The 13,194-nt window shown below is 37.7% G+C and overlaps 1 protein-coding gene across 2 annotated transcripts in view; it reads right to left on the reverse strand.

Moving 5' to 3' along the window:
• Positions 1-1,224: 1,224 nt before the first annotated feature.
• The window catches only part of LOC138324113 (coiled-coil domain-containing protein 57-like), a 42,569-nt gene continuing 30,599 nt past the window's right edge, over positions 1,225-13,194 (reverse strand). Inside the window, exons 14-22 of one of the 2 annotated variants that reach the window (XM_069269188.1) lie at positions 11,248-11,445; positions 10,607-10,707; positions 9,260-9,460; positions 8,794-8,853; positions 7,922-8,147; positions 7,482-7,606; positions 5,604-5,709; positions 4,692-4,928; positions 1,225-1,892 (exon numbers count right to left, since the gene is read on the reverse strand). In XM_069269188.1, coding sequence (XP_069125289.1) covers positions 1,693-1,892; positions 4,692-4,928; positions 5,604-5,709; positions 7,482-7,606; positions 7,922-8,147; positions 8,794-8,853; positions 9,260-9,460; positions 10,607-10,707; positions 11,248-11,445 — 1,454 coding nt within the window. In that variant the 3' untranslated portion in view covers positions 1,225-1,692. The remainder of the gene's footprint in view (positions 1,893-4,691; positions 4,929-5,603; positions 5,710-7,481; positions 7,607-7,921; positions 8,148-8,793; positions 8,854-9,259; positions 9,461-10,606; positions 10,708-11,247; positions 11,446-13,194) is intronic. The other variant, XM_069269189.1, reaches the window with a different exon arrangement.

Consider the following 13,194-nt stretch of genomic DNA (forward strand, 5'->3'; position numbering starts at 1 on the left):
TAGTAGCGACTTTTAAAGGATTTACCTCTATTTCACCCTAATGTGCCCCGCCCCCCTCCTGTCCCAGGGGTCGTTAGAGCCATAAAAATTTATACAAACCCTGTCCCTTTTTCCCATGGATTGATAGTAACAGCCGGTCAATTGATGGAATCCTGGAACAGCTGGCTCCAATTTGGTTGGAAATGTTGCCAAGTACACAAAAAATAGTTCCACAGCAACACTATCTTTTTCATTCCATTGATGCAATATTTATCAAATATTTAATTTTCTGAAGATATTCATTACCCCGTACATTCAAATATCAAATTGAAGAATATAAAAACTACAGAAAACAATGATAGGCCAGAATCTAATGCACATTAACATTACTTGTACTTGCAGAAGTCAGTGTCCCGATGAATGTGTATGCTTGCGCCACAACAGACTGTGTTTAACGATTTTTCCCAGTTGGTAAGGTTTTCATAGCAAAGAAAAACGGAAATGTAAATAAAGACTTGTAATTTGAACATCTAATTCTCCTCAAATTCAATCAAGACACACAAATGGCTGCAGAGTGTTTATATGTTATATTACCACAACCTCGGCCTACACCTCTGGGTTGTGAGTTTGAATCCCACGTGGGACAGTTGCCAGGTACTGACTGACAGTTGGTGTTTTTTCTCGGGGTCTTCAGACTTTCCTCCACCTGCTAAACCTGGCTTGTACTTAAGGCTTAGGCTGACCACTAGCTTTCCGAAAGCTGTTAAATTTTAAAAATATGTACAACGACATAAATGTTGTAGACCAGTCCGCAGAAGTTTATTAACTAAACTTTTACTAACACACTTAACATCACCTTCAAACGTTAAATTAGAATAAATCTAATGTATATTTTTCATAACGCGGGTCGTTTTTTGCGCCGTCGTCTCTAAATGCCGCGCGAAATGATTGGATATCACTGCGCCAGACGGCAAACAGCGGAAATGTAATCTCCAATTGTATAAAAGACAGGAAATTCTTTATCGTTTGGTGTTGTAACCTCATTCTTATGCCATCGAAATATATTTTGTTTTGTTATTAATCTTTAAAGAAACTTTAATTTTTGCTCTGGAAAGGAGAGTGGGCCTTTAAAAGGGACCGTACCAATAATTAAACACAAACAAATAGATAAATAAATATTTGCAATCATATTATCAGTATGCACACATTTCAGTATATTAAAATGTGTCTTTGCCATTGTGACGTCATATATCAGCACACACATTTGTTCCATACCAACATTTACCATTGTGTAGCCTTTGGTACATTCTGTTCTAGATGCTGGGTCTACCCATAAATATTGACCAATGTAGTCTAGACATTGTATTATAAACTGTAAGCAAATTTTCTTTCGCAGCTACTACATTTCGCAATTTACATTTCATACCCAGTTCACGAGGATTAACATTCATGTGTTGAAAGATGAATGAAAAGTCACATCGATCTATATGATGGAGATATTGATTAAGGGAGATAAACTTTCTTGGATCGTTAAAGTAAATCACACATGAAAGAAAGTTGGTTTATACATCGTTTCAGATGCAGATTCTCCCTATTAGCTTCCCTTAGAAGTATATGTAGTCATTACGTAAAGCTGACTACCCTGAACTACACTAATTTTATTTGGAGTATATATGTTCAGTCCTTTACAGCAGTCTGTCTCTATATTTAATGTCATCGTACTCCTTTCTCGTTGTAGTTGCGGATTTTCGGTTTCCGTAAATGTTTCACAGCACCTTTCTTTCCGGCAGCCTTTTCTGATAGTCTAGAGTCTAATTTACTTCGTATTTCCATGTTAGGTTTTTTCCCTTTCAGAACAAGCTCCCCGGAATCATCCAAACTTGATCTGTTAATATTACTGGTTGGATATTCACCTGTAAAGATAAAAAGCATTCTAATGAGTATTAAAGTTGACTTTCATGCATTCTGGATATTCCAGGGGTTACTATCTTTGACATTATATCCACCCCAGGACTATAGCTATCTCATAGTAAAACTGGAGACAACAGAAGACACAGCCTACAGGTTTTTGAGCCTTTGATGTACATACATCAAAAAAATTATATAACAGTACACTGGTTGACTGTGTTGCTTTTAAGTTGGGTGTCGTTCTGTGCAGACCTGTAATCGGTCATTTTTTTCTTCTGAACTGTCTTCATATCTAATATGGATAGTCCAGGGGTGGATATAACAACAGTGATAGTAACCCATGGAGTATCGAGGATGACTTTTATGTTGGTACAGACCGTAATCAATTCGGCAGGACCAAGATAACATTGGTAGTAAACACGATTTCCATTTAAGTATGAATATACATTCAAACCTGTCTATACAGACCAAGAAAAAATGGTCCCTATAGAAAGGTGGTCTTTATATACAGGTGAAATTGCGTCGAAACTGACCATTTGGGACCTTCTGTGAAAGTGCTCGTATCATTCAACAAGAGGGCCCATGGGCCTTAACGGTCACCTGAGTTAGAATATATAATGAAACAAATAATGAAACAAATTAAAGACATATAAACACTATATGCTGGGCCTTGAAGTTGGTCAGTGATTTATAAATTTGACTCTTTAGACTATGAAGAGTATTTGCTTCCATCAAACCTGTGAACTTAGAGGTATTTTTTGAAATTTTCATCATTTTGACCCTTTTTTGGTCCTGCCCCTCTGGTCCCCCAAGGGGTCATCGAGAACAGATATGAATGTTAAAATGCTATATCTTCGGCTAATAATTCTTATCAAGTTTGACTAATTTCCTACAAAGATTGGGCAAATAATGTTCACAAATATGTTTTTCCTATATAAACTAAAGTAAACTTGACCCCTCCCCAGGGGGTAATGTGAGACCCAAAGCTCATATAATTCACAATTTTTATAAACACACCTTAAGACCTTTCCATCTATAATTATTTGATTCTACTGTATCCAGAATTTTAGAAGATTTTTGAAGTTTTAGCCTATTTGACCCTTTTTTTTGCCCCGCCCTCTGCCCCCAGGGGGTCGGCCAGGACCCATGTGGATATGATATTAAAATGCTATCTCAGGCTAATAATTCTAACCAAGTTTGACACATTTCCTATGAAAATTGAGCAAATAATGCTCATTAATGTGTTTTTCCTATATAAACTATAGTAAACTTGACCCCCTCCCCAAGGGGAAACAGGAGACCCCAGGGTCATGTAATTTACAATTTTTTATAAACAAACTTTAAGACCTTTTCATCTATAAAGTGTATTTGATTATACCATTTCCAGAATTTTAGAAGAAGATTTTTGAAGTTTTAGCCTATATGACCTTTTTTGGCCCCGCCCCTCTGCTCCGAGGGGGTCGGCCTGGACCAATATGGATATGATATTAAAATGCTATCTCAGACTTTTAATTCTAACCAAGTTTGACTCGTTTCCAATGAAAATTGAGCAACAAATGCTCATAAATGTGTTTTCCCTATATAAACTATGGTAAACTTGACCCCCTCCCCAGGGGGAAACGTGAGACCCCAGGGTCATATAATTCACAACTTTTGTAAAGGACCTTAAGACCTTTCCATTTATGAAAAGTATTTGTTTCTACCATTTCCAGAATTTCAGAAGAAGATTTTTGAAGTTTTAGCCTATTTGACCCTTTTTTAGCCCCACCCCTCTGCCCCGAGGGGGTCGGCCAGTACCAATGTGGATATGTAAAAGTAATACATGAGATAGCAGACTATTTTGCCTTATCCATAGTTGAGACTACGGCCTCCAATATAAGGTGAGCAACTAAAGCGCATTAATGTGTTTCCCAATATATATCGATAGTTAACTTGAACCCCCTCACCCTGACGGAAACGTGAGAACACCCAGGGTCATATAATTTAAGGGAATTTTTGGTTTGGACCATAAGACCTATTCTAAGGAGTATAGAGTAGGTTTGATACTACCAGGACAAGAAGTTTCAGGAAGAAGATTTGTATGAAGGTGTAGCCTATGTGGTCCCCCTTCAGCCCCGCCCCTTAAAAGGCCCTGGTGGGGTAGGGGTCAGTCAATAGAAAATTTTTTAACTAGGATTAAATGACCCATTCTACATACTGATACATTTCGGACAACATGGGACTCATTTCCTATCACAAATGACCAAATAATAAGCAAAAATGTGTTTTCCCAATATAAACTATAGTAAACTTAACCCCCTCCCCAGGGGGAAACTAGAGACCCAAGGGTCATATTATTCACAATTTTTTTTAAAGGACCTTAAGACCTTTTTATCTATGAAGAGTATTTGATTCTACCACATCTGTGAGTAGAGAAGAAGATTTTTGAAATTTTACTCAATTTTATCCCTTTTGGCCCCTCCCGCAGCCCCCTGGGGGTGGGACCATATAATTCACAATTTTGATTGGCCTTATGCCTTAGAATGTTTGTGCAAAATTTCATTGAAATTGCTTCAGCAGTTTTAGAGAAGAAGACGAAAATGTAAATTGTTTACGGACATACGACGCACGACGGACGACGCACGACGATGGACAAAAGGCGATTAGAATAGGTCACTTGAGACTTCGTCTCAGGTGACCTAAAAAACAGAACCCTCAGTATATCCTATAAATACTGATATGAAGTTGCAGAAAAAAAACCTTCAGCACTTTCTGATAAAAAGCAATAACAAATTAGTCAAAACTTAAGTTGTCTTGGAGCCTACCGTTTTTATCGAGGTACCGAGGTGTAAATGGACTAAGGCCTGGTCTCTCCTCCACCATTTTCCAGATTTCTTGAAGAGATTCGCCTCCGACCGAGGACATGCTCATCAGGAACTGTTCCTTGGACTGAGACGTGTTGCCTTTATAGGACGGCGCCCTGGACGAGTCTCCTGACCGGCCTGAGTACGCTGTTTCGAAACTTGCTCGTGTGTCTATGATATCGTCAGTCTCGGCAAAATCTGTAGGTCAGAGTGATCAATATTCAGTTGAAGATAAACAAAGAATTTAACAGTTACAAATTGGTACAGTTTACCTGTTGTCATTATTTAGTATATATTTGCAAAGCTTAAGAATTAAATGATTAATATTGATTTCTTTATAGAAAATGACTATTTTATGCTCTCTTCCTTCTCTGTCTGGGTATTCTGTATCACAAAGTTATCTGTCTTTAGGTATTGATTGTAATTTTATGTGTTTAAGAGTGTAACGTCACTTTTCAGAGAAACCCTTGTGAGTTTCGTTCACAAAATAATGTCGCACAACAGATACCTCCTCGCAAGGGAGCTAACTTGTTAATATACAATGATGGAATTAAAACTTAAAAGCTTTTCATTTTCACAACCCTAAATTCTAATACCGTATTCGATCCAATAAACACACAGGGCGTTTAAAAAATTGAAAAAAATGAAAAGGTGCTTTATATAGCGAAATTATTGCAAAGTAAAGTGCAAACCTATAGAGTTGTGTTAGTTTTAGTCTTTATGCTCGGACAATTGAAATTGAGGCCTCAAACAAACTGATATTCTTATATATAACTGGGAGGTGAAAGGCTAAAATGTTGGAATGACCCCTCAAGACTTCCATCGTAATGGCCTGTGTATAAATAAACCAGGTTACTGATCATGAGTGTGTACCTATGGACTTCTTGAGTATAGATGGAGGTCGTTCATCTACTTCAGAATCAATATAATCTCTCTCCTCAGGTTTTGGTGTTGGAAACTTTTGGGCGTACTGTAGTTGCTGAAAAAATTAATACACCATGAATATCCAAGGCAATACACTCGTGTCGTCTGAGGCTGTATTACATGGCTACCCATGCAATACATCCTCGTGATGTCACTGTTTCAACAAAAAGGCTGATTTCTCAATAAAATTTTAAGTAAACGTCAATTTCAAAAACTAGGCTGGTATTATCGCACTGGTAGAATATCCCCATCCTTCTTATCCACTTAGTTTTACAAGAGTTTTGGTGACAAAAAAGCTTTACACATGAGTAGAAATTTTTTTTTTTTAACAAATAAGTTCTCATATAAATAATAATGTGATTTGGTATAAAAGCTAGAGATAATTCATATTCAGATTTACAAATTATGATAAAACCCATGGCAACCCTCGAGTTTGATCACATTTTGAGACCTTTGGTATCCCCATCACTCATTCCCACATACTATAAACAATGTGGTGGTATCCCCATCATCACTCATTCCCACATACTATAAACAATGTGGTGGTATCCCCATCACTCATTCCCACATACTATAAACAATGTGGTGGTATCCCCATCACTCATTCCCACATACTATAAACAATGTGGTGGTATCCCCATCACTCATTCCCACATACTATAAACAATGTGGTGGTATCCCCATCACTCATTCCCACATACTATAAACAATGTGGTGGTATCCCCATCACTCATTCCCACATACTATAAACAATGTGGTGGTATCCCCATCACTCATCCCACATACTATAAACAATCCCATCACTCATCCACATACTATAAACATGTGGTGGTATCCCCATCACTCATTCCCACATACTATAAACAATGTGGTGGTATCCCCATCACTCATTCCCACATACTATAAACAATGTGGTGGTATCCCCATCACTCATTCCCACATACTATAAACAATGTGGTGGTATCCCCATCACTCATTCCACATACCACATACATCACTTTCCCACATATAAACAATGTGGTGGTATCCCCATCACTCATTCCCACATACTATAAACAATGTGGTTGGTATCCCCATCACTCATTCCCACATACTATAAACAATGTGGTTGGTATCCCCATCACTCATTCCCACATACTATAAACAATGTGGTGGTATCCCCATCACTCATTCCCACATACTATAAACAATGTGGTGGTATCCCCATCACTCATTCCCACATACTATAAACAATGTGGTGGTATCCCCATCACTCATTCCCACATACTATAAACAATGTGGTGGTATCCCATCCCATTCCCACATACTATAAACATTCCCCATCACTCATTCCCACATACTATAAACAATGTGGTGGTATCCCCATCACTCATTCCCACATACTATAAACAATGTGGTTGGTATCCCCATCACTCATTCCCACATACTATAAACAATGTGGTGGTATCCCATCACTCATTCCCACATACTATAAACAATGTGGTTGGTATCCCCATCACTCATTCCCACATACTATAAACAATGTGGTTGGTATCCCCATCACTCATTCCCACATACTATAAACAATGTGGTTGGTAAATTTTGCATGTAAAATTGCAAGATTTGTTGCTTTAATCTAATTCATGTGATTCGTTTTTCACGAAACATCCTGTAGCCTTTGAAAGTGTAATTTATGTGACAGGGTGTGATATATATATATATGTAATAAAATCCATAACTTTTGAAAAATTCCACGAGGTATGAATCAGGGAATTTAACGAAATTAAAACCCTGCAAATATTAACAACTATACAGTACAAAATAGCCTGATCAGCCTATCCAACATACTTGTCTTGTTAGTTGATACTGTAACCTCTCCAACTGTCCAAGTCTACTGAGCATCTCCTGAGACATAACTCCCTGGTGACTGGCCAGAGAGGCAGACTTAGGGGGGCCATGGGACGGGTTCATACCTGTCAATCAAACAAATATAACATTCAAAGTCATAACCTGATGTGATGGAAACTTGTAGTATGAGTTATACTTTTATTTTAATTTTTTGAAATACTGAGAAAAAGACCATTGATTTCCCATATGGATGTTATCGGCCAAATTTGATCATATTCTGGCAAGTAGTTTTTAAGAAGTCAATTTTGTGAATTGTTGATAGATGCCAGATACGGTATTGCATCAGTTCACCTTGGTCCTTCGGACTAGGTGAGCTAAATATGAAATGTTTGTGAAGAATAGCTTTAATTCATGACCAATATTTATTGTCTTATAATTACCTGCTTTTTTTAGGTCAGCTCTCAGTCGATTTCCCATTTCAATGAGTTGTTGTTTCTCTTTAGCTAACTGAGCTATGTGTTTTGCTGCTATCTTGAGCTTATTGTGTAGATCTGCTGCGGAGCCCTTGCTGTGACCTTTCTGGCTAAGGTTAACAGATCCCTCGGGTTCTGGGGCCTGCTGTCGCAACCGTGAAAGCTCGTCTTCCAGCTGTTGTATCATTAACTCCTATAAGGAAAGTCAGGGTCGAGATCATTACATTTACTGACAGATTATTTACAAAGAAAATTTTTATGTCTTTGTATTATAATCCAATACGTATACCATGTGAAATACTTTAGTACATATCATTTCATGATGGAAATACCTATTACATATATTCCGTAATTGTGGGAAGGTATTGATTATGATGTCATGTGTTAATTTGCGAGTGTAACATCAATGTCATACTTTTCGGAGAAAATAACTTGAATTTTGCTCACAAAATTAGTAATGACATCAAAATCAATACTGTACGTATTCGAAAGGGAGGTAACTCGGTAATGTGTTAAGAAGGAATATTGGTTTTTGACTTTTTTATGATGCAGAATTGATGGCTATTAGGCCATATGAAATGGCTAAATAGGTCAGTTATGTAATAAATTGTAAATTTATACAGTATGTTATTGAATATTTTTGAGTTGATGGTTATTCATATGATTGTTTTTTCATCAAAGAAATGACTTTCAGTAAAGAATATTATACCAAATTCAAATTATGTTAGTAAACTTAAAGTACATAAAAGCTATTTCATAGGGAAAAAGGTTGTAAATGATACACCACAAAATTTGGATTTAAGATGGCAGTATATATACATCATTGACAATGTATGTACCTGAGCACCAAAGTTTACAGTGGGTCTCTTGTCAGCCATCTCCAGTTTCAGCGCAGAAATCTGAAAATTAGAGCATTATAATATCACATTATAAATTAATATCATATATCTTAGGTAGTTTCTAAATGGCATTGTTATGCTATCAACTGCATGTATGCTGTTTGTTGGTGGAGGAAAGCACGAGTACCCGGAGAAAAAAATGGAGTCTCAAACACAATGTAATAAATACAATGAACTGTAAATTTTCTTTGGTGTGGAATTTATTTTCCCAATCTTTGCAATTTAGATTTAAATTAAAATTCACGGGAATTAATATCTCACAAATTTATCAAAACCATAGTTTACCATATCAGAGCCTGTCATGTGAATGATGATTTCAAAGGCTGTAGATATGATTTGTGAAAATAAGCCCCCACCAAAAAAATATCCTATCAGTAAATCGCAAAATGTATCAACTTTACAGTACCTCTTGTCGTAGTCCCGTGACTTCCATATTCCGCTCTAAGTTACACCTGTAATACTCGTCACTCTCCTTTCTAGCCTCGGCCAGCTGCATCTCCAGGTCAGATACTCTCTGTCTCATGCTGGCTATCTCTGCCTGATTCCGCCTCTCGCGGGCACTCAGGTCGTATCTCAGCTGGTCCACCTCAACCTGCTTCTGACGAGGCTGTGGGGAGCAATATTGTCAAATCAGATACCAGTCACTTAGAAAACACAGAATACTGTAATTCAACAATACTAATGGTCTAAGCACTACACAGTTGTAAAACATTGTTTAAAGATGCTCCACCGCCGACAGAGCATAAACGATCCTCGTCATTTGAACAATAGTTGATGTTTAATTGTGTATATAAATGTCTAATTAAGAGGGCCTGTATCGCTCACCTGGTTTGTAATGCCAAGTAATGTTCTGAAAACAGGTTCATTGTTTCTTTTCTTAAGGAATTCAAATATTTACCTCTAATTCCCCTATTGGGCCCCGCCCCTTCTGCCCCAGGGGGTCAGAGCCAAAATTTAAACAGGTTCTGTTCCCCTTCCCCCAATGATGTTTGTGGCCAAATCTGGTTACAATCCATGCAGAACTCTAGGACAAGTAGCGATTTATAGGATTTACCTCTAATTCCCCTACTGGGCCCCGCCCCTCCTGCCTAGGCTGTCAAGAGCCAAAATTTATACAAGTTCTGTTCCCCTTCCCCCCAGGATGTTTGTAGTAAAATTTGGTTACAATCCATGCAGAATTCTAGGATAAGTAGCGATTTATAGGATTTACCTCTATTTCCCCTATTGGGCCCCACCCCTCCTGCCCCAGGGGGTCAGAGCCAAAATTTAAACAGGTTCTGTTCCCCTTCCCCCAAGGATGTTTGTGGCCAAATCTGGTTACAATCCATCCAGAACTCTTCGGGCCAGGTGAGCTAAAAATAATATAAAATAATTTATTTTGCTCTTGGTGCATGCGCAATCAGTACTTTATTCCATATAGGAGATAGTGCCACAGAATTTTTTCGGGATGCAAGTAATTATTTCTAATATTTTTATCTTGAACTAAAATTAGAAGCTCAAACTTTTAAATGTTGGTAATGGTGTAAAGTGAGTAAATTTTGTGACCGAAGAAAACTTCTTAATTGTCTGCTCCTGTTTTTGATAGAGAAAAAATACTGTTTGTCAGTGATGGAGCATCTTTAAGCACTACATAGTAGTAAAACATTGTTTAATCTATGGGATGGGGGTGTTTGTATAACTTCAACTTCTTTTTTAGAGGAGGGGCACTTATAGGGGGAGAGGAACTAATATGGTGAATACAGTATCAAACAACCTCTTTTGACAGCTGTTCCACAGACCGCTCCAGGTGTTGTATCCTGGCCTGTTGTTTTTTCACTTGGGCTAATAGCTCTACCTTTTCTGATCGTAACGCGCCTGTAAACATACAAAACAGATTGAATAACTGATACACAAATTAGACAGGAAAGCCAGAGTTCCCGGGGGAAGGACACCTGGACCAAGTTTCACAAACATTCCTTAACTTTAAGGAATCCCTTAACTTAAATTTTTCCATAGGAAAGTATTACAGAAGTTAAGGAAATGATCTGAAGTTTAGAAGCCTTCCTTAAAATCTGAAATGATTTCCTATGGAGAATTTTAAGTTAAGTGAATTCCTTAAATTTAAGGAATTTTTGTGAAATTTGGTCCAGGATCACTGGACCATAACTGCTGCTAAGAGGTACAACTTCCCAATGTTTTTGTTCAGAGACCTGATGTGATGTCAGTACAACTTACCAATGTTTTTGTTCAGAGACCTGATGTGATGTCAGTACAACTTCCCAATGTTTTTGTTCAGAGAGCTGATGTAATGTTGGTACAACTTACCAATGTTTTTGTTCAGAGACCTGATGTAATGTCGGTACAATTTACCAATGTTTTTGTTCAGACACCTGATGTGACGTCGTTACAACTTACCAATGTTTTCGTTAAGAGAGCTGATGTGTTGCCGAAGACTCGGGTTACCCTTGACCTCTGACATCAACTCCTCTTCTGTGGCTGTGGGCAACGGTACATGTATCTTGCCATATCGCTTTCCTTCCTCCACAAGATTCTCAAGATCTCTAGTTTTCTTTCTCAAAGAGCGAACTTCTTTTTGGAGATTTTCAACATAATCTGAAGTAAATAACAAGACCCAATGGGATAAAGGTTTGTTAAAATCAATGATAGGCTAAATTCTTGAAACAACTTCTTTTCAATATCTAAGAGGCCTTGAGATCTGATATTGAATCTGTAACATCCGGGGATAAAGTGATACCAAGTTTGTTCAAATAAATATTACATGACATTCATTCAAGGTCACAGGGGTCAATAGGCTAAAATCTTTGAAGAAATTCTGGTCAGTAACTAAAAGAGGCCTAGACCCCTAGCATTGGGAACTTGATCTTTATTCACAGTAAAAGGGATCCAATAAACCAAAATATTTAGAGGACTTCTTGGCAATAACTAAGGCCTATAGAGACTTGATACTGGGCCTGTAGCATTTTGCAATGAAGTGTTACCTAGTTTATTTACAGCGCCGTTACAATAAGTTTTCGTGTTTGCATTCATTCGCTCGATAGACAGGTTGGCTGGTAGCTGATCTAGTGGGCTGGTAACTGATGCAGTAGATTAAATTTTACTTGGCATGTAACGAAGGCACTGATTGGCTGAAGCATCGGCAGCCCGACTGATTGTCCCCCGACTGACAAAATTGCCGACAACATTGAGAAGTAGGCGGATCTTTGATGTTCAAACCCGACTCTGTTGTACAATGTGTTTGCTCACGTTGTGTACTATTTAGTTGTTTACAATGTATACATTCAATCACTGTATAAAGTTATTTTGTTTCACTTATTAAGTGAATGTTTTGAGGATAATTTGTTCATAGATTATTGGCCATTTCTCTCGACTTCGGGGAATATTCATACAGTAGCTTATCTACCAACATTCCAATGGATCAAATTTTTCATCGTGTTTGTTAATGTGTTGGGTTTAGATCTAATATATCCATTGTAATGTTACATGTAATGTCACAGCCGAATCTAGCTACTGTTGTACCTTCTGACTGACTTTTCCGCTGCAAGGTCTGTTTGAATGGAAAACAAATCAGGTAACTGTTACGGCTGACAATAGATTATGTGCGGCAGTAGTTTACAAAATATCGTTGATTTTAGCCAAGAAATTATCAACACTAGATTCAAATGCATCTATCTGATTAAATACTGGTGACGCCTACAGCTGGAATAGCATCCTCTACTCACATCCAGGTATGTGTAAAAGCCGTGTTTTATCGGAATATATTTTGACATGACACGATGGTTGGTCGTACATTGTACCTGATTTGGTTTCCCACACCTTGCGGTAAAGTTATAATTAGTCAGAAGCAGGTGATTTCTTTTCCGTACAATCTCTGACTGACTTTTCCACTACAACAGTAGCCTTTCTATAAGTACTTCACTGATTAGCGCTGATTCAGAGTCTATAAATGAAGTAATTAAAATGCATTTGTGTAACCTTTTTACATTATGAAGCTTACGATGCCGATCATTTTATGTATACTTGGTAATCACCGACAGACATTTCTGACTGTTTAGCTTCCCCCATACATTGAAGCAACAGCCAATGACAGCCACGCTTACACAGCTTATTGAATGTGGTTAGCAAACTGACTAGCTACCATGCAACCTGACTAGCTACCAATCAACCGAACCACTTACTAGACTGGCTGTCACACGTACGCTTATTGTAACGCCACTGTAAATTTACCTGGATCAAAAATAGAAAAATCTATTGGCTCTCTATTACATTTGTATGCACCATTATAACATGGTAGCAGGTGAGTCTACTATATCAGGAACTTGAAAAGATTTTTAATGTTTTTTT

Source organism: Argopecten irradians, chromosome 5 (genome assembly GCF_041381155.1).
Source record: "Argopecten irradians isolate NY chromosome 5, Ai_NY, whole genome shotgun sequence".
In the NCBI taxonomy this organism is placed as follows: Eukaryota; Metazoa; Mollusca; class Bivalvia; order Pectinida; family Pectinidae; genus Argopecten; species Argopecten irradians.